The sequence below is a fragment of the Scyliorhinus canicula genome, chromosome 16, assembly GCF_902713615.1.
Source record: "Scyliorhinus canicula chromosome 16, sScyCan1.1, whole genome shotgun sequence".
Classification (NCBI taxonomy): Eukaryota; Metazoa; Chordata; class Chondrichthyes; order Carcharhiniformes; family Scyliorhinidae; genus Scyliorhinus; species Scyliorhinus canicula.
This window is the reverse complement of record NC_052161.1, coordinates 50,668,232-50,689,360: the sequence shown is the minus strand read 5'-3', so window position 1 is coordinate 50,689,360 and position 21,129 is coordinate 50,668,232. Positions and strand designations below refer to the sequence as shown.

At 45.7% G+C, this 21,129-nt stretch overlaps 1 protein-coding gene across 2 annotated transcripts in view; it reads right to left on the bottom strand.

Annotated features, from left to right (window-relative positions):
- Positions 1 to 21,129, bottom strand: part of LOC119951080 (adhesion G protein-coupled receptor A3-like) — a 664,838-nt gene that overhangs the window by 207,021 nt on the left and 436,688 nt on the right. For both annotated transcript variants that reach the window (XM_038774125.1, XM_038774126.1), the window contains exons 11-12: positions 15,278 to 15,439; positions 8,582 to 8,803 (exon numbers count right to left, since the gene is read on the bottom strand). In XM_038774125.1, coding sequence (XP_038630053.1) covers positions 8,582 to 8,803; positions 15,278 to 15,439 — 384 coding nt within the window. The remainder of the gene's footprint in view (positions 1 to 8,581; positions 8,804 to 15,277; positions 15,440 to 21,129) is intronic.

The following is a 21,129-nucleotide window of genomic DNA, read 5'->3' as shown; positions in this document are numbered from 1 at the left end:
ACTCGATGGAGGGCATCTTCAATATGAAAATGAGACTTGTCCCTACAAAGACTGTGCGGTGGTCACTCCTACCGATAGGGTTATGGACAGATGCATGTGCGACAGAAAGGTTGGTGAGATGAGACCAAGTATGTTTTTCCATCTTGGTTCTCTCACCACCCCCCACAGTTCCAATCTAGCAGCTGTGTCCTTTAGGACCCGGCCAGCTCGGTCTGTGGTGGTCCTCCCGAGTCATTCTTGGTCATGGATATTGAAGTCCCTCACCTAGATTACATTTTGTGCCGTTGCCACTTTAAGTAAATAATTTTCAACTTGCTGCAGTACTGATTCATCAGCTGAGGGGGAAAATGATACATAGTAATCAGCAGGAGGTTTCCTTACCCATGTTTGCCCTGGTGCCATGGGACTTTGGGGTCCAGAGTCAATGTTGAGGACTCCAAGGGCAATTTTCTCCCAATTGTATACCACTGCCACCTTTGCTGGATCTGTCCTGCCATTTTGACCGGACATACCCAGGAATAGTGATGGTGGTGACTGGGACATTATCTGCTTGGTATGATTCCATGAGTATGACTACATCAGGCTGTTTCTTGACTAGTCTGTGAGGCAGCTCCCACAATTTTGGCACAAGCCAAAGGGGGATTTTGGAGATTGACAGGGCTGGGTTTGCCGTTGTCGTTTTAGGTGCCTAGCTCAACGCCGGGTGGTCTGTCCGGTTTCATTACTGTTTGTTTCCTTTGTAGCACTCAAGTTCAACTTGAGAGAATTGTGAGCCATTTCAGAGGCCGTTTAAGAGTCAACCACATTGCTGGCCAGATCAGATAAGGGTTTCCATCCTTGAAGGACATTAATCCTGTTCAAGTGTATTTGTTTTTTCTTTAATGCAACAAATAGTCTTTAATAATTGTTACACAACGACTGGACTGATTATTCTTACTGGGATTTGACTTAACTCCTCACACCATTCCAAAACAAAACTATATATGCCCACCAAGCAGTGTTCCAAGTTGGGCTAACCTCGCAGATAGCATCAATGTGGTTCCTTACAGAAAATTAAGAGCTCGAGTCCGGGATGTTAAAAAGCTTAATTCCTTGGGTGCAGGGAATTTTTGACTTTTGTATGTAACGAGGGTGAAGAAAAGACAAAAGCAAACAGGACTACAGTATTCCAAGACAATTAACTACACGAGATACTACATGCACACAGTTTATGTCAAAATTACCCCTTGTTCCAAAATATATCGACGTTCTCTGAACTCCATAAGGTTTCCATTTCTCCCCAAAAAATATCCAGATTAAGTAGATCTATAAATTGTTAATTACCACACAATACAGTGTCATGTGAGAGTACCTTTAAGAAATGGATGTTTAAGCAATGTACCTTTAAGAAATGAGCAGCCCATATTACTGAAGTGATTTCAGAGTGTGGGTGGAGCTGGGTTTTTTAGCTCAGCCATTTTGCAGTGTTTAGGTTTCAGTTTGAGAGAGAGCAGCTGAAAAGTGCCTGGCTGGTTTGCTGTGAGCTGTTTGAAAGGAGAAAGACAGTTTTGAGAAAAAGAGCTTGTGTGTGTCGGTGTTTGCAGTGAGCTGGATCTGCGGTGATCTCTGCCATGAAAGACTATCTCTGAATCATTTGGGTGATTTAAACTCATAATAGTAATGTCTTTAACCTGATGTGTTTCTGTTGTTAAAGGTGTTAAGTCTTTTGGAGGTTTGAAGGAACATTTTGAAGGATTATTTAGTGTTGTATTATTTTTGGGATTATCTTTGGAGTAAGGGGTGGTAAATTATCCAATGTTTATTTTAAAAGGTTAAGTTGAGTTCATGGAATAAACATTGTTTTGTGTTTAAAAACCCACGTGTCCATAATTGTAATACCGCACTTGGAGAACAAGCCGTGTGCTTCAAAAGCAACAATCCATTAAAGGGAGAGGTTGGTTGAACTCCATGATACACTTTGGGGTTCTGAAACCACCGCTCACATAGCAACAGGGCAGTTGATCAAGTCTGGGAAAAGTCTTTTCCTGATCCAGTGAAGATAGTTAAACTCCCTTGATGGAGGTTTCTGCACTGCCTTGGCAACAAGACTTGGGGGCTGTTTGATATAAAACTTGGCCTCCAGGCTGCCAGCTGGAATTGATTTGTCTGCTTCTGAGGCTGCTAGTTGTCAACTGGCCCGTCTTGCTTCTGAGCGTCCTGGCAATTATACCTTTGCTTCCCATAGATTCTGCCTTCTCTGAATTTGGCTGTCTGCCCCACTCAAATTCCTTGACTCTAGAAATTAGCATGTGTACATCTCACTGATCTCCCAACTGTCTGGATAATCTGTATCTACTAATGGGAGATTCAGACCTGATTCTATCTGCTAATCTCATCACTGGGGAAAGATGAATCTCATCTTGCCTTTTGTGGGTTCAGCTACTGCTGATTCTTGGCAGATTTCTACCTGTTGCTGGGCATACCTCATCCTATTATGTCTTGTTAAATTCACGTTACTGCTGTTACAAAGCAAACCCATGACAAGACCATGGGTGAATATGGCCTCCCTTTGAGAGTCCTTCTCCCCTTCTCCTCTCTGAGCAGCTCGTCCTCTTCTTTGCTGCCTCTGTTCACTTTCCCTGCCATGTTGTAATCTAAGAGGGATAAAAACTAGCATCCATGACACGAGCAAATAGTCTGAGCAGGACCCTTGAAGGCAGAGTCAAGGCTTTCTCCATTCTGCGTCATTGGATGGTGATTAAACTGACTTTAAGCAGTGATCAAAAGCTCACAGCTGTTCTGCAAACTCAGAGCCAGTAGAAATCAATCGTTAATGAAACTGAAAGCTGATGATCCTTTTAAATAGAGTTTCTGGGTGAAAATATTCCCTCAAATTTCACTTTGCCATGGCCTGCCTGCCGCATCGCATGGTTACTGTAGGATTGCCGCTTGCCTGGGCAGGGCATATTTTAAGGGGAATGAGTTTTGCACTCCCCATTTGTTCCCGGAATGACATCCGATTACCGTACAGCTGTGCAGGTGGAGGAAATATTCTTCGGGGTCCTCCAGGCTGTTCAAAAGATGTTCCATAGAATCCCTACAGTGCAGAAGAAGGTAATTCAGCCCATCAAGTCTGCACCAGCCCTCTGAAAGAGCACCCTCCCTCGGTCCACTCCTCCGCCCGATCCCCATAAACCTACCTACCTGAACACCTTTGGGCACCGAGGTTGAAATTGAACCTGGCTGCGAGGCAGCAGTGCTAACCACTGTGCCACCATGCAACCTGTGTTCAGATGTGTGAAGCTTAAGAGAAGGTGCAAGCTGGAGCTGTGATTTTAAAACAAGCAACACTGGATGCCAAGTTAGTAATACACACCAGCATAGGCATCAAAATCCTCCACCCTGTGTACAGCCAGCAGAAACTCTTAATACACACACTAATCCTTTCACATTAACTGTGTGGGTCACGGCAGGAGTGTGGATCCTATTTTGGGACCAAAATAGCACGAAAATACAGGCAGAAAGGAAACGACTTTTGATAGCCTCGGTCCCTCGACTCCTCCTCCTCTTATTTTTCCTGTTTAGATAAACCACCTTACATCTCTCCCTTCTAGATTTAATTTGATATTTATCGACCTAATCTTCGAACCTACCTCTCTCCTCTACACAGTCAACAAGGCACCCTGATTTATTGTAAATACTTTACGTGCTTTCATGATAAGATAACAAAAAGATCAAACATTTGAAGACCTTTGAAGAGCAACCACGAATACCCATTGTGAATTGTCAAAACTAAGACCGGACTGGACTCGGCTAAGGAAATCCATTGATTTTGTTCCTGGTTCTCATTTGCATGCAGGGCAAATACTTGAGGTAAGTTCCTGCACATTGTATGAGAGGAATACTTGCAGGTGCTAAGCCTGATTCATAAAATCATAGAATCATCATTGTATCACCATGGTGCAGGAGGCCATTCAGCCCATCGAGTCTGCACCGACCATTTGAAAGAGCACCCTACCCTACCCAAACAAAACGCTTAACACCACTTACACATCCCTGGCCACTAAGGGGCAATTGAGCATGGCCAATCCATCTAACCAGCACATCTTTGGACTGTGGGAGGAAACCCATGCAGAGACGGGGAGAATGTACATACTCCACACAGTCAACCCGAAGACGGAATTGAACCCAAGTCCCTGGCGCTGTGAGGCAGCAATGCTACCAGTGTGCCACCGTGCTATTATCTACAAATACTCCTTGTGGTAATGAGTTCCATGTTGTAACCACTCAATGGGATCAAAGCTTCTTCTTACTATTTTACTTAAGTGGGAATTCATTAACATAATGCTTTTTTAAAAATTGGACAATTGTGCTGCCTTTCTCAGTGGATCAATTCGACAGCAGACTTCAATTGCAATAATCTCGTTATAAATTACAGTATTGAGAAGATAGCCATGGAGTGACATATCTAGCCATGATATAGGCAGGATCAGTTTTATTTTACAGTTGTGTGAAGTAACCAGTGAGGGAATAAAATCATAAGGGAAGTAGTATTAAGCAAATTGTTGGATCTGTGGGCTGACAAATCTCTGGGTCTGGATGGACTTCATCCTAATGGTCTTGAAAGAAGTAGCGAATGAAATAGTTGATGCATTGGCTTTAATTTTCCAAAATCCAAGGTTCAGGGAAGGTTCCATTAGATTGGACGATAGCAAATGTACCTCCTATATTCAAAAAAAGAGGGAGACAGAAAGCAGGAAACTATAGGCTAATAGTATAATATATAATATAGACAGATATTAGCCTAATATCTGTCATAGGACAAATGTTCAAAGCTATTATAAAAGATGTTATGGCGGGGTGCTGAGAAATATTCACGGCAATTAGGCAGAGTCAACATGGTTTTGTGAAAGAGAAATCATGTTTAACTAATTTACCTGTGTCCTTTGAAGGAGTCACATGTGCTCTGATTAAAGGGGAACCGGTAGATGTACTGTACTTAGATTTCCAGAAGACATTTGATCAGGTGCCACGTCAAAGATTATTGCAGAAAATTAAAGCTCATGGTGTACCATATTGTAATGGATTGAAGACTGGCTGGCTAACAGGAAACAGAGAGTTGGCATAAATGGGTATTTTTCTGGTTGGCAGGATAGGATGAGTGGTACAGGAATCAGCGCTGAGGCCTCAACTACTGACAATTCATATAAAAGACTTGGATGAAGGGTCGAAGATATGGTTGTTAAATTTGTGGTGATACAATGATAGGTTGGAAAATAAATTGTGAAGAGAATGTGAGGAGGCTACAAAGGGACACTTAATATGAGGGCGCGGGCAAAGATCTGGCAAATGTAGCATAGCATGGGCAAATGCCAAATCGTCCGTTTTGGCAGGAAGAATAAAAGAGAAGCATGTTACCTAATGGTGAGAGACTTCAGAGTTCGGAATAGCAGAGAGATCTGGGTGTTCTCATGCATGAATCAACAATGGCTAGCGTACAGGTACAGGAAGTAATTATGAAAAACTAATGAAATGTTAGCATTTATTGTGAGAGGAATTTATTCAGGAAGTAGAGAAGTTATGCTTCAGTTGTACAGGGCATTGGTGAGATCACACCTGGAGTACAGTACACAGTATTGGTCTCCTTATCTGAGGAAAGATATAAATGCATGAAAGCAGTTCAGAGAAGGTTTACCAGTCTAATACTAGGAATGGATGTATTATGAGGAAAGGTTAGGGGGGTTAGGTTTGTATCCACAAGAACTTTGAAGAGTAAAAAGTGACTTGATTGAAACCTTTAAGATTGAGGGGTACTGAAAGTTTGGATGTGGAGAGGATGTTTCCTTTTGTCAAAGAATCTGGAACTAGGGGTCACTCTTTAAATATAGGGGGTTGCTCATTTAAAACGGAGATGAGGAGAGTTTTGTTTTCTTTCAGAGGGTCATGAGTCTCTGGAACTCGCTTCCTGAACTGGCAGTGAAAGGACAATCTTTGATTATTTCTAAGGCAGAGCTAGATAGATTCTTGATTAACAAAGGGGGTGAAAGGTTATCGGGTGGCAGGCAGGAATGTGAGGTGGAGGTTACATTATTATAATGAATGGTGGAGCAGGCTCAAGGGGGCGAGTTTGTATGTTCAAATAATTGCTGAATTAAAATTGTATAAAAACATACAAAATCGTCAAAATGGGCCAATTAAATTGAAACTCACGGGACTGGATTCTCCGTCGACGGGATCCTTCACTTCACTGGCAGCGCACTCACACCCGCAGATTTCCCGACGGCGTGGGGGTGCCCGCAATGCGAAACCCCATTGGTCGGCTGATGGGACAGAGGATCCAGCTGCCAGCGGGGGGCGCCACACCAGAAATGGGTGCGGCGGCACGGAGAATCCCACCCATGAGATTCAAGGGGCAATGACAATGTGTATGTGAATTTGGTTGAGGGACAGTAAGTAGAGAGTAATGGTGAATCGTAGTTTTTCTGACAGACAGCAATTTACAGTGATGTTTCCAAAGACGTAAGCATTAGGTTTACTAGTCGCTTTGATGTACATTAATGCCTTGGGCTTGGGTGCATAGGGAAGAATTTCAAAGACATGGGGCACGATTCTCCCAGCCCCGGGCCGACGAATCGCCGCAACCGCGCCACACCCTCCCGATGCCGGCGCGCGATTCTCCGCGCGGAGAATCGGCGCCATTTCAGCAGGTGCGTTTGGCGCGGCAGCGGTCGCGTGCCACTGTCCGTGGCCGGGCCGCCAATTCTCCTGCCCGGATGGGCCGAGCGGCCGCGTGGTAACGGCAGAGTCCTGCCAGCACCGTTCACCCCTAGTCGTTGCCGGCGGGAACTCTGCGCGAAGTGTCTGGGGGCAGCCTGTGGGGCGGGGAAAAGCGCTCCTTCACCGGGGCGGGCCTCCGATGGGGTCTGGCCCGCGATCGGGGCTCACCGATCGGCGGGCTGGCCTCTTCCCCCCGGGCCTACTTTGTTCTGCTTCCGGTCCCAGAACCCCCGCGCCATGTTGCGTCGGGGCCGGAGAGTTCTGCGAATCTACCGCGCATGCACGGTTGGCGCTTCGCCACTGCGCATGCGTGGGTTGGCGCTGCCCCCAGTCCACGGCAGGATGTAAGGTTGGAGCGGCGTGAACCGGTTGTCCCCACGCCCATTATCGCGCCGTCGTGTAATGTGACGGCGTTCACGACGGCGCGAACACCTAGTCGCCATTTTGGAGAATCGTGCCCATGAAATTTGAAAATGTAGTAAACAACAAGGTTGATGGTAATCAGGAAGGCAGAGATGGACTGGTGAAATGCGCAGGCACATGACAGGTGAAATTTAATGTCGAGAAGTTTAAAGTGATACATTTCAGGAGGAATACCAACCATTAAACACAATGTTTAAAAAGGGGGCAGAAACAGAAAGATTTGTGGACGTATATACACTTTTTTTTGTCCAGGTGGAGAAGGCTGTTAAAAAAAGCATGTGGGATCATTGGGTTTCTCAATCAAGGCTAAGAGTACAGTAATGCAAGGGAGCTGCAAAATCTTTCTAAAACACTGTTTCAGCTGCATCCGGAGTAAAATGTTCAATTCTGGACATTACAAATTAGAAAGGATGTCAAGGCGCTTGAGAGGGTGCTGGGAGGATTTACATAAATGGTGCCAGGGATGAAGAACATAAATGATGTGGATTGACTGGAGAAGCCAGGAATATTCTCCTGAGAACAGAGAATGTTAAGAGGAGGCATACTAGGATTGCATATATCCTCTTGAAACCAGGATATATTTTATATTTAGGTAAAGAGAGAGAAGGAGAAACCGATTCCAATGCGAGACGTGTCAAGACCCGAGGAGATTGACAAAGGAACCAGAGGTGACATGAGGTCTTCTGCTGTGCTGTATTCATTCTGGGGTTCAGGGCAATAATTTGTAACTGCATGAAGACAGTGAAGTTACAGCCAGGTCCTTCAGTTAGTCATCTTTCCTAATTTTACTTTAACCTTCATCATCTGTTAAACTTGTGAGAATATCCTCAACTGTGTTTGATCACACAGTGCTGATCTGATCAAACAGCTTTGTTTGAAACACTGGAAATAATCTTTTGTTTATCCATTCATTTACTTACATAGACAGAGTGAATCACTGCAATAGGTTGCCTGTGCTTTTGGGTGGCATCATAAACAAACTTTCTTCTATCTTTCAAACTGAGAATATTAATTGCCTTAATCGTCATTGTGCAAAATGGTCATATTTTACAGAAATGTAATTTATCATGCTTTTTGCATGTGTAATGTGAAGAATTAGATGATTCTTATACCCTACAGAACAATAAAGTACATCATTTCCTTACTATTTGAATGCTGAAGCTTGTCTTCTTGTTAATGAATGCAATTTATACAAGTACTGTACAAGTTGAAAGTAACACAAAATAATTTTTTTAAATCTTACTACATAATCCGTGAATGTTCCTTGTTGCAATTAATGATTTGGGTGAACAATGTTCCTTTAGGACAGTGAGCTTAATTAAGAAAGTAATCAGCCTTGCATTTTGAGAGACTATTGCATCAAAATGCCTGCCTTCACTTGCACATCGCAATGCTTGCTTACCTTAGCTGGGAAATTCACTAGAGAACTGGCAAGATTGCCTGTATTGCATTTGAAATTCAGATGTTGGCCTCGACGGTACTCAGCCTCCCAATCCAGTCGAGCCACGTCACGGGTCAATGATCTCCCTGGATGCAGACCCATTTTCTGAAAGGCAGTGCACGTCATGCCGGTGAAACTAGCTGGTTTAATCATGAAGGCCTCCAGTGCTATATTCATGGAAACCTGGTGAGAACATAGTAGAAGAAAGGGAATTTCAGTGAAACTGGCTTATTACTACTTGATGTGGTAACTTTCTGTGTTGTAATTTTGCCTTTTCTACTGATATCTTTTGCTGTTTTTTTATTATTATTCAGTGTCAGTGGAAAATCATGAATTCTCTATAAGCCAATTCAGTATCATAAATTGCTGGCTGGCAGCCATCCAAGAAGAACTGAAATTGCTCAGCATTGCGTGACATTGTAGTAGGAACACTGCTTTATTTTATTTATAGTCAGCATTAAACCTTATTCATCTCAGCTTTAATGGACACAAGACGGGAAGGCTCATTAAGACAAATTAAAAAAGGTCAAAGACACACATCTGAATAAAAGTTGCACAAAACAGAGTTGTAATTATTATTCGAATGACTAAACAGCAGTTTGCCTACAGAACTTGGACCTCAATCAATAAAATTCAAGTTAGCATGATTGCAGTTTGCATAATCAAATTACATTAACATGCAAAGTGCATTTTAATACCCAGCCTACTTTGACAGAAAAAGGTAGGCACAGGCTTGATCTGAATTAACAGAAAGGGAAACATGGTTGGGGGAGCTGAAATATTTAACAAAAATCCTACATGCAAAATGCAAAGTGTTTCCCTTTAGTGAGAACACAAGAGGTTATAGGTTACAGCTTGCATTGGTTCAACAAAGTGGAATTTTACATGTATGTTCCTGTGAACATTTTAATAATTAAAAACATTCAGACAAGAATATATTACAGAATCTCTTTGGTTTTAAATGCAAACTTAGCATTGCCTGAAGGATTCAACTGTATATTGCAAAACAGCTTTACACTCACTACTTTGAATCCTTAAAGCAGCTGGTCGCAAATGACTTGATTTTCAGATGTTGCTCAGACAATCCATGTTCAATAATATTTATAACAGTATGAGCTTAAAAATAAATCTAATTTAATGGAACAGATCACTGCTAAATACAGCTAAGGACAAGATGTTTGGATTGCAGACTCCCAATAGCTGGGCTTTATCTTAATACGCATTTTGCATAACTCCACAGTAACTTTTGTTTTAAAGCGATGACCAGTAATGCTAAGGAGAATTTTCTACAGCAGCATGTTTTCAGTACGATGAGAAGGGAGGCACTGCTCAACCTGGTTCCTGAAAATGAGGTGGGCCAAGTGGATGAAATGTCAGTAGTATCGTAACGTTGAGGTGGACTCTGAAGAAGGACAAGGAATAATCCGGAGTAGGAATAATTAACTCGGGGAAAGAAAATTTCAGTCAGGGTAAAACTAGATGTGGCCCAGATAAATTGGAATCAAAGTTTGGCTGGCAAAACTGTAACTGAATAATGGGTTGCCTTCGAAGAGGAGATAGACCAAGTACAGTCAACCATGAAGGGGAAAGTTAGAGCAATCAAATGCAGAGCTCTCTGGAGGAAGAAAGCGATAGAGATTAAGATGTAGCAGAAAAAGACTGCTTTTGGCAGATGTCAGTTTTTTTAATTTAAATTCATTTACGAGATGTGGGCATGGCTGGCTAGGCCAACATTTATTATCCATCCCTAGCTGCCCTTCAGGAGGTGGTGGTGAGCAAACCTCTTGAACCCCTGCAGTCCTGAGGTGTGGGTACACCTACAGTGCTGTTAGGGAGGGAATGTCAGGATTTTGACCCAGCCACAGCGATATATTTCCAAGTCAGAATGGTGTGTGAGTTGGAGGGGACCCTCTAGGTGGTGGTGTCCCCAGGTATCTGCTGCCCTTCTACACCTAGATGGTAGTGATTGTGCGTTTGGATACTATAATTGAAAATGAGACTGAATATGGAAGGTTCAGAGGGGAAATGAAAGGCAATTAAGAGAAGCAAGAGAGAGCATGGGAAGGGACTGGCAGATACCTTTGTCGATTTTTGTCTACCTTTCCATAACCACCGTAAATTCTACTGAGTTATGGTCACTGTTTTCAAGAGCATCACAGTAGCACAGTGATTCACATTGAAATGAAATGAAAATGAAAATCACTTATTGTCACAAGTAGGCTTCGAATGAAGTTACTGTGAAAAGCCCCTAGTCGCCACATTCCGGCGCCTTTTCGTGGAGGCTGTTACAGGAATCGAACAGTGCTGCTGGCCTGCCTTAGTCTGCTTTCAAAGCCAGCGATTTAGCCCTGTGCTAAACAGCCCCTGAATGGGTCAGGAAATGAAATGAAAATTGCTTATTGTCACAAGTAGGCTTCAAATGAAGTTACTGTGAAAAGCCCCTAGTCGCCACATTCCAGCGCCTGTTCGGGGAGGCTGGTACGAGAATTGAACCGTGCTGCTGGCCTGCCTTGTTCTGCTTTAAAAGCCAGCGATTTAGCCCAGTGTGCTAAACCAGCCCCTGGCTGCTTCACAGTGTCAGGGACCCGGGTTCGATTCCCGGCTTAGGTCACTGTCTGAGCGGAGTCTGCCCATTCTCCTTGCGTGGGTTTCCTTTGGGTGCTCCGGTTTCCTCCCACAGTCCAAAGATGTGCGGGTTAGGTGGATTTGTCACATTAAATTGCCCCGTAAAGTTAGGTGGGGTGCTGGGTTACAGGGATAGGGTAACGGTGTGGGCTGAGATAGGGTGCTCTTTCAAGGGCTGGTGTAGAGAATTCGGCACCAAAAATTCTATGATTTCTATGATAATATAAAAGGGAATCTAAAAGTCTTTTCTAAGCCTATAAATAGTAAAAGTGTGGTGAAAGGAAGAGTACGATCGATTAAGGATCAAAGGGGGGATTTATGCATCGAAGCAGGGGCATGACTGAGATATTAAATGAATACTTTGCATCTGTTTATACCAAGGAAAAAGCAGCTACCCAGGTCACGATGAAAGTGGAAGCATCTTCGACACTTGATGAGTTTGTAATTGACAAAGTAGAGGATTTAGATAGACTATCTGCACTTAGTTGGTAAGGTACAGGACCACATGTGACACATCCAAGGGCACTGAGGGAAATGTGAATGCAAATTGAGGAGTCACTGACCATAATTTTCCAATTTTGTGTGGATCAGATGTGGTGGCAGAAGACTGGAGAATGTTAAATGTTACATCCTTGAGCAAAAAATGGGTATCAAGCTCAGGCCAGCTACTACAGGCTAGTCAGTTTAACTTTGCTGGTGGGGTAGCATTTAAGTAACAATAATTCAGGATAAAATTAATAGTTACCTGGGTAAATGCAGATTAATTAAGGAAAGTCATCACAGATTTAAGGGACAATCATGTTTAACTAACTTGCTTGAGTTCTTTATAAAGTAACAGAGAGGATTGTTGAGGGTAATGTGGTGTACATTGACTTTTAATACAGTGCCACACAAGAGGCTTGTGAGCCAAAGTAAAGCTCATGGAATAAAAGAGACAGCAGCAACATGGATATGAAATTGGTTGAGTGACATGGAACAGAAAGTAATAGTTTCATGATTAGTTTTTGGAATGGAGGAAAGTTTACAGGATGTTTGTTATAGAAGGCTGTTAAATAAGTTAAGAGCCCATGGTGTTAAGGGTAAGATACTGGCATGGATAGAGGATTGGTTGACTGGCAGAAGGCAGAGAGTGCAGGAAAAGGGGTCTTTTTCATGATGGCAGTCGACGACTAGTAGTGTGCCTCAGGGGTCGGTGTTGGGACCACAATTTTTCGCAAAGGGACAGAGGGGGCTGCAGAAGGACTTGGACACATAAGACTGATCACTTACCTCTGACAGCCATGAGTGCGTGGAAGCTGTAAATCACAGCCCAATAAAATCAATATCAAAGAGAATTGAATGAATGGCTTGCAGATCAAAGAGCTGAAGGGATTTAAACCCAGCTGACTGGTTTTCTCTTTCCAGGGATGGACAGCTGCTGCTTCCTCTGTCTGAGCCAGCAGGTGTATTGCCCAGGTGAGTGTTAAAGCAGTGATTTTTTTTTCACTGCCTCTCTCTGGACACCTCCAGATTCCAGACAGGAATCTCTTTCTGGGGAGGGCGGGAGACGGAAGGTGGGGTTTCCTGACAGGTGTCTCTCTTGTGGGTGGGCTTATTGCCAGATGTCGCTTTTCTGAGGGGCTCCCTGACAGGGGTCTCATGCCTTTGGGGAAAACTCTCTTAAAGAGTGCCCGCGGTCCAATGCATCAAGGCCACGTTTGTCAGGACCAGTAGTAATTCTTGCCCACGTGATTTCTGGTCCAGGGAATCGAAAATCACATGGTGCCCGGCCCGTTAATTGGATGCAAATGGGTCTTAATAACCCGTTTGCATTCTCCCGCTGTCACGGGGCTCGTACCTCGATCCTGACGCCAATGGAAGGCCAGAGCACAGCAAAGGCCGCTGATCCCATTTTCTCCCAAACGCCTCTGCCTCATCAGGGACTCCGCTACTGGCGTAACAGAGGAGAATTCATCCCTATATCTCCTGCTTTGCAAACCCCCCCCCCCCAGACCCCGGCAACCCAACTGGAAACACAAAATTCACTCCTTTGTGTTCTGAAAAAAAAATTTAGTCCTTAGAATGTCAATCTAACTATTACTTCTTGCCTAAAAGAACAATTATGTGGAAGGTTAGCTGTGTAAATTTAGAGATTCCTCTCTATAACTGGATTGTTACTGCTATTTAGGTTGCGGATGTGATCTAATATATTTGCTTGATATTTCAAACATAAAATGAGAGCTGATGTGAGTCCCCACAGCGAAGCTGAAAGATAAACTCACACTGAAATGCAATTATCAGACAAGGTTTGCTGTTCATTTCCCAAGTGCATGACAGAAAATTTACCCACGTCTCACGTCAAGAATAGACACTTTCAAAGGCTGAGGGAGTTGGAACTCATCCATGAGATTGATCTAAGATACAACAGCCAAAATAATTTAAGGCTAAAAAACATTAGGAAAGGTGCAAAGATTGCTTTTTCAAAAATTGGATACTTCAATCTTACATTCAATATGAAGACTGTATCTCAATGTGTCAGAAATTGCATTTTCATAAGATCAACCACCTTGACAAAAAAGGCGGGCAGCACGGTGGCACAGTAGTTAGCATTGCTGCCTATGGCGCTGAGAACCCGGGTTCGAATCCCGGCCCTGGGTCACTGTCCGTGAGGAGTTTGCACATTCTCCCCGTGTCTGCGTGGGCTTCGCCCCCACAACCCAAAGATGTGCAGTGTAGGTGGATTGGCCATGTTAAATTGCCCCATAATTGTAAAAAATAATTGGGTACTCTAAATTTATTTTTTAAAAAGGCGATTTGTTTCTCATTGTGAGATGGTGCAGCTCATCTCTAAGATGCAATGTAACACTTTACCACAAAGGTATGAAGGAAGCAGATTGACATCCCTAGCGAGGGTTGTATGATCAGAGGAAGTGTCGGCTACATCTTTTTGGGCCATGCTCATCTTCAAGCCCCTGAAGTAACCTCAGTCGAAGAACCAGTGGAGGAAGAAAAAGTCCTGAAGCCCACTGCTCACATCGACAACCTGACAGGCTGCACACTGCCCAATAATTTGTCCTTGGCTCAACAAATCTCCTCAATTCTAAATTCCATTTGTTGCAAACTTCCTTCGTCATAGAAAAGACTTTGAAAATGAAAAATGATCGACTGTGAATGAAATGTCAAGTACTGTGCAAAACCCTCATTTTATGTGATTGCAGGTACCTCGTATAATGTATAATTGGGCACACCCAAAAAGTGGCCAGGAATTTCTCAGAAGTGAGGTGGGCAGCGGGACCGCAGCGGCAATATTGCCCTGTAATGATGGCAGACTGGCTCTCCACTCTGCTGGCCCAATCAGAGGGCTCTGCAGCATCAGTAGCAACATCAAGGAGGTGCTGAGACTCCATTTTGAGTCAGAACTTTTTTTTCCATTTTGTTTCCGGCTGGGCCAAGCCTCAGTGTCAAGTCTATGGGGATGACCTTTGCCATTATGACCGCCCACCTTGAGCTATCGGGTATCAGGCTCTGTTCCCCGCGCCCCACCACCACCCTCCACTGTCGCCCAGATGCAGGAGGGAGCAGGGAGGCCACATCCCTGCAGATGACTGCCTCCCCACCTTTAAAATGCCACCGGCCCCTGAAGACGACACCTTGAATGGCCTTTCATGACTTAAATTACCTGCTCTCCTTCCATTTGAGAGACTGCATCGGGGGTTGTCCGAATGTAACTCACTGGCTTTTAACAGCCCTTCCACTCCACCTTATAGGCCACCACCCAAGGCTGGTAAAATGTTACCTTTAATTCTTATTGAAACTCGTAAAAATAAAACTTCTTATATTGATAGACAGTACTCCTGGCTCATTTAATTGAACAATGCTTTGCCAAAGATATTTTTCCTTATAGACAATGTTCCATTAACTAGTTTGTCACACCATAGATGCTCACTAATGAACAAAACAGCTTGGAGCTGTATTCTGCACAGGTTTTGAAAATTTAGTGGACCTTTTTGTGCTTTCTGTACAATTTCGAAAATGCAGCATTGAATTGAATACCTTTGAAATTCCCTGCGTATTGCTGGTTAACACAAGACTTGCAATGAATTCCACACACTGTACCATTCGAGTACAAGCCTTTTCCTCATTCTGGGCCATCCACAGTATGTGTTCGTCCACTAGCATCATGTTGCTGGCTATTTCCGTGATGGATTCTCCCAGCTGTGGAACAAAATATGCTCATTTATATTTGGGTGTTTCATCTCCAGGTACCGCCTAGCACTGCAAACATAAATGCCATTTTTTTGAAACTGGTACTTTGCATTCAATTTAAAAGAAATGAAGCTGAAGATGACAATAAATATCCATTTAAATACCAGCCTTTACTCATTCAGTCCTATATGCTTTCCCTCAAATGACTGACTCCCTCCATTTTATAATGTAGTCAAACCAAGTGTAGGAAATCGCATGAAGCAGACACGATTTCAAACTGCTAGTGTTAATGTGTGAGGGTTTGATTTTTTTCTGAGCTGTTTGGATGTAAATGTTGCAGTTATGCATCCAATAGCAGTTTTAACTTTGTACAATTTGAGAGGGTTATGAATGGCTATACCTCAGTGTAAAGGTGCCTTAAATGCACCTTCACCAGACAGGGGAAATGTAGAGCTCTGCACGTAAAAAAAAACACATTAAAAAAAACACAAGTGGATGTTGTGTTTGTGGAAGGCACCAGAGCACCAGGAGATCAGTGCAAGTGCGTTTCAGAGCCATGTCCTTGTCCAAATCACCTTCACTGAACAGCTCGCCTCACAAGGTTAGAGTGCAGCTGTAACTGAAAATACAGAGCGTCCAGTTCATTCACAATTTGTGGTAATCAGCTCTTACCAGAATACAGCATGATCTGAATAACATCTAAACTTCAGCTTACACGTGTCGCAGAACATTTGCACCATATAAAAGCCTGAGCGGCATAACTCCAGATTCCGCAACTCAATCCACCATCTATAAAGGGACAAGTCAGGAATATGATGGAATATTCACTTCCCACCTGATTGAGTGCAGTCACAACTCGATTTCACCCGACTTCAGATCCTCCCCCTCTATCACCAGCATATTGTTGCTGCAGCATACATGATGGTAGAATGCATTACAGCAATGCACCATGATTATTTCAACAGCATCAAATGCATGGATAGGGTGGATATGGAGGGATACGGCACTAGGAAATGCTGAGGGTTTTGGCCAATGTTGGGATCATGACCGGTACAGGCTTGGAGGGCCGAAGGGCCTGTTCTTGTGCTGTATTGTTCTTTGTTCATCTCCCTCCCAATAATCCCTGACGGAGAAAGGTAGGAGTAGCAACATGACCTCCAAGTCACCATTCTGCCTTAAACGCAGAGTAATCCTCCACTTAACATTGCAGTTGCATTTCAAAAAAGTACACAAAGTGAAACAACTTAAGCAAAGCAGAGATTCCCATTACAGCCAATGCAAAAGCAGTAGCTGGGTTCTGAAGGACCTTTCTCATCAGAAAAAACATTAAAACGTCATACGATGTAAGTTCACTTCTTGACATTCATAAATCCCTTTTATCATGCAGGAAATAACTATCAAAACACAATAAACTTCAAAATATTAAAGAAATATGCAAACTCTTTCTAATTACCTCCGACTCACTGAATCTCTTCAGCTGGCCAGCCTCTCCCACTCATTGCTTTGCTCTCCCAGTCACTCCCACTTGCTGCCTTTACTGCTGGCTGGCCACCCGCTCGCTGCCTCTCCCTTACACAACTTCCCTTTCCTGAATCCTTGCTGTGAGTAAGGTATCCGAAGAGGGGTGGTGAGAGGGAGGAAGAAAGTGAGGAAGTGAGAGGAGGTGCGAGCATGAAAGCTGGGAAGGGAAGTGGCGAGCGGGAGGGGGAGGGAGGGAAGCCATGAATGGAATGGTCAGGGAGGAAAATGGCGAGACAAACAGGCATCGAGCATGATGTTCGGGGTGTAGGGGAAGCCACTCCAAAGTGGTGCCAATCAGGTCACATGATGCTACTTCGGCCCTGGCACAAAACAGCACTGTAGTGTTCTTTGTGTTGCTTATTTCAGGATGGTTGATGTAGTGTTCACAAAGACCACAAAATAGCTTTAACTTAAACAAAGCTATAAATGTATTAACACTACTAACTTGGATTCGCCACGTACTCCTAAAGAATACACAGTTGATTAACAGCATCTAAACTACACTCATTTACTGGTTTAAACTATGATCTGAACTCACTCCCCGACCCCCACCCGGGAAGTGGCGGCAGCGGGAATCACGCCACTCCGATCGGCGAGGCCCCTGCGGCGATTCTCCGGCCAGCGATGGGCCGAAGTCCTGCCGCTGGGAGGCCTCTCCCGCCACCAAGGTTTGAACCACCTCTGGTGGCGGCGGGATCGGCGGCGCGAGCGGGCCCCCGGGGTCCTGAGGGGGGCGGGGGGCGATCGGACCCCGGGGTGTGCCCCCACGGTGGCCAGGCCCGCGATCGGGGCCCCCCACTCAGACTCTGGGCCAGTGCCCTGGGTGCACTCTTTCTCTTCCGCGGCCGCCACGGCCTCCGCCATGGCGGCCGCGGAAGAGAAACCCACATCGCGCATGCGCCGGTGGTGAAGTCAGCCGCAGCTGGCTGCTGACGTCACCGCCGGCGCATGCGCTGACCGGCAAAAGCCTTTCGGCCAGCCCCGCTGCCGGGGACGCCGGTTTTTTGCGCCAGTCTTCTGATGCCAACCGCTCCAGCGCGGGGCTAGCCCCCAAAGGTGCGGAGAATTCCCCACCTTTGGGGAGGCCCGGCCCCGGAGTGGTTGGCGCCACTCCCCTACGCCAGGACCCCCCGTCACGCCCACTATCTGTATTTCTAACTCTCACTAGCTAACTGCTGCTTTCGGGCAGCACGGTAGCATTGTGGATAGCACAATTGCTTCACAGCTCCAGGGTCCCAGGTTCGATTCCGGCTTGGGTCACTGTCTGTGCAGAGTCTGCACATCCTCCCCGTGTGTGCGTGGGTTTCCTCCGGGTGCTCCGGTTTCCTCCCACAGTCCAAAGATGTGCAGGTTAGGTGGATTGGCCATGATAAATTGCCCTTAGTGTCCAAAATTGCCCTTAGTGTTGGGTGGGGTTACTGGGTTATGGGGATAGGGTGGAGGTGTTGATCTTGGGTAGGGTGCTCTTTCCAAGAGCCGGTGCAGACTTGACTGGCCGAATGGCTTCCTTCTGCACTGTAAATTCTATGAATCTCACACTCTCTCACAAGGCTCAGCATCACTGCCTTATGTAGCTCCCTCTAGTGGCTACTCTCAATACTTCATTAACCCTTGCAGTTCTAACAGTTATGATAATACCACAAACACTAAAGCGGAATCATGATGCTAAGTGTGTGTACTAGCAAGGCTAAAACACAATGATACTGAATGAACTTCCGGTACTGGTGTCCCTTTAGCATCACTGGTGTTTCCTGTTGTGGTGGAACATTTACTACAGGATAGGAGTTGTTGAAGGAGAGGGCCCACCACTACCTTCACCGAGCAAGAAGGATGCGCAACAGGTGAAGTCTGTCAACATTGTCAGAAAACACATTTTTAAAAGATCTCAAGCAGGTGTGGAGTTGTATTTATAAGCCAGTGAAAATGACATTAGAAATTTTCAAAGTAGGTAATCTGTGCTCGTCATATTGTTTTTAAGCTTGGAGTTCGAAATTAAAACTTGACTTTATTGTATTGGGAATAATAAAAAGTGGTGGGAATGACCTTCCTTGAGGTCAGCTGAAAATGCAAAATGCTTATCTGCCAGTAATGCCAAAATCAGCAAAATCTGGGGCGCAATTCTCCGACCCCCATGCCGGGTGGGAGAATCGCGGGAGTGCCGGGCGATTCACGCCACGCCGCCCTGGCACCCGCACGCGATTCTCCCCCCCCCCCCCCCAAACGGCATGTCGCGTTTTGCGACAGGCAGCTTGGAGAATCGCCGCTCGACAGGAGCGGCGATTCTCCGGCCCGGATGGGCCGAGCGGCTTCCTTAATACGACTGGTTCACGCCGGCGCCAACCACACTTGGTCGCTGCCGGCGTGAACAGCGCGCGACCGCTGCGTGTGGGGCCTGTGGGGGGCGGAGAGAGAATCGAGCACCAGGGGCGTGCTCAGGAGGGGTCTGGCCTGCGATCGATGCCCACCGATCGTCGGGCCGGTGTCTCTGAAAGACGCACTCTTTTCCCTCCGCCGCCCCGCAAGATCAATCCTACATGTCTTGCGCGGCAGTGGAGGGGAAGACGGCAACCGCGCATGCGCGGGTTGGCACTGGCCAACCTGCGCATGCGCGGTGACGTCATTTAGGCGCCGCCGGCCGCGTCATTCAGGCGGCGCCGCTTTGACGTAAGTGTCAAGGCCCGGCGTGTGAGATTGACGTGCCGCCGCTCCTAGCCCCCTGGGGCTGGGAGAACAGGGGGCGAGGAGCGGCCTCCGACGCCGGAGTGAAACACTCCGGTTTTCACTCTGGCGTCAGCATTTTGTCTCCCTTTGGGAGAATCGAGCCCCTGGACTTTGTGGGGGGCGATTCTCCAAGCTCCGGACGGGCCGAAGAATCGCCGCAACCGCGCCATGACGCCCCGACGCCAGCTCGCGATTCTCCGAGGTGCGGAGAATCGGCACCATTTGCGCTGGCGCGGTTGGTGCGGTGCCGGTAGCGGGCCACTGTCCGCGGCTGGGCTGCCGATTCTCTGGGCCGAGCGGCCGCGCGGATACGACAGAGTCCCGCCGGCGCCGTTCACCCCTGGTCGCTGCTGGTGGGAACTCTGCGTGAAGGGTCTGGGGGCGGCCTGTGGGGGGAGATGGGGGGCTCCGTCCCTGGTGGGGCCTCCAATGGGGTCTGGCCCGCGATCAGGCCCCACCGATCGACGGGCCGGCCTCTCCCCCCCCGGGCCTACTTTCCTGCGCGGCCGGCCCCTGAACACCGACGCCATGTTGAGTCAGAGCCGGCGTGCATAAGAAGTCCTCCGTGCATGCGCAGGTTGGCGTGGCCCACCTGCGCATGAGGGAGGCCGGAGTGGCGTGCTGGCCACCTGTGGGGGCCAGAATCGGTCGTCCCTGTGACCGTTTCGCGCCGTCGCGTTTGATCACGACGGCGCGAACACTTGGGCTCCATTTGGGAGAATCGCCCCCTGTATTTATCATTCTTTTTAAACAAACAAAAGCACACATCATTTTGGCTGCTGTATAACATCACTATCACCATCATAAACGGCAAATAAATATAACAATGGCATACGTCTCACAAATCTATCCTTTGAGGCTTCAGGAAGAACAGGAAGATTTGAGAACATCAATCAGTGCAAACACAAATATTTAAGTGACTGGATTGAGGAGGATTTTAAAATTAACAGCTGCAATGGGACTGCAATTATTCAACTTGTCTTGCTGTATGTGCAAATAAATATACTTCCCCATTTTTAAAGCTGCAACTGGTGAATAAAGAAATCAGTATAACTTGATACTTAAGTGTTTCAAGCCATGTTGTGACTATACCCATTCAGGTAAACAGTGAATATTCTATTATGTTCATGACTTAACCCGTAACCTTTTAAAAAGGAAAGAGACAACATTACTTCATTGACTGTTGTAACAGTGAAGAACTACTTTCGAACTGAAAAATGGATTGCATTGCGCGTTTTCTTAATGTGACTAAATCTCCACGGTGACTGTAACATAATAATGAATAAAACAAGTATTGCCAACTCAAAAATTACCATTTCACAACCAGTAATCATAACAACTTGCAATTATGTAGTACCATTATCATAGTAAAAGATCCCAAGGCCCTTCACAAGAGGGTCATTAAAATAAATATTTGACCCTTAACCATGTAAGGAGATGTGTGGACAGGTGACTAA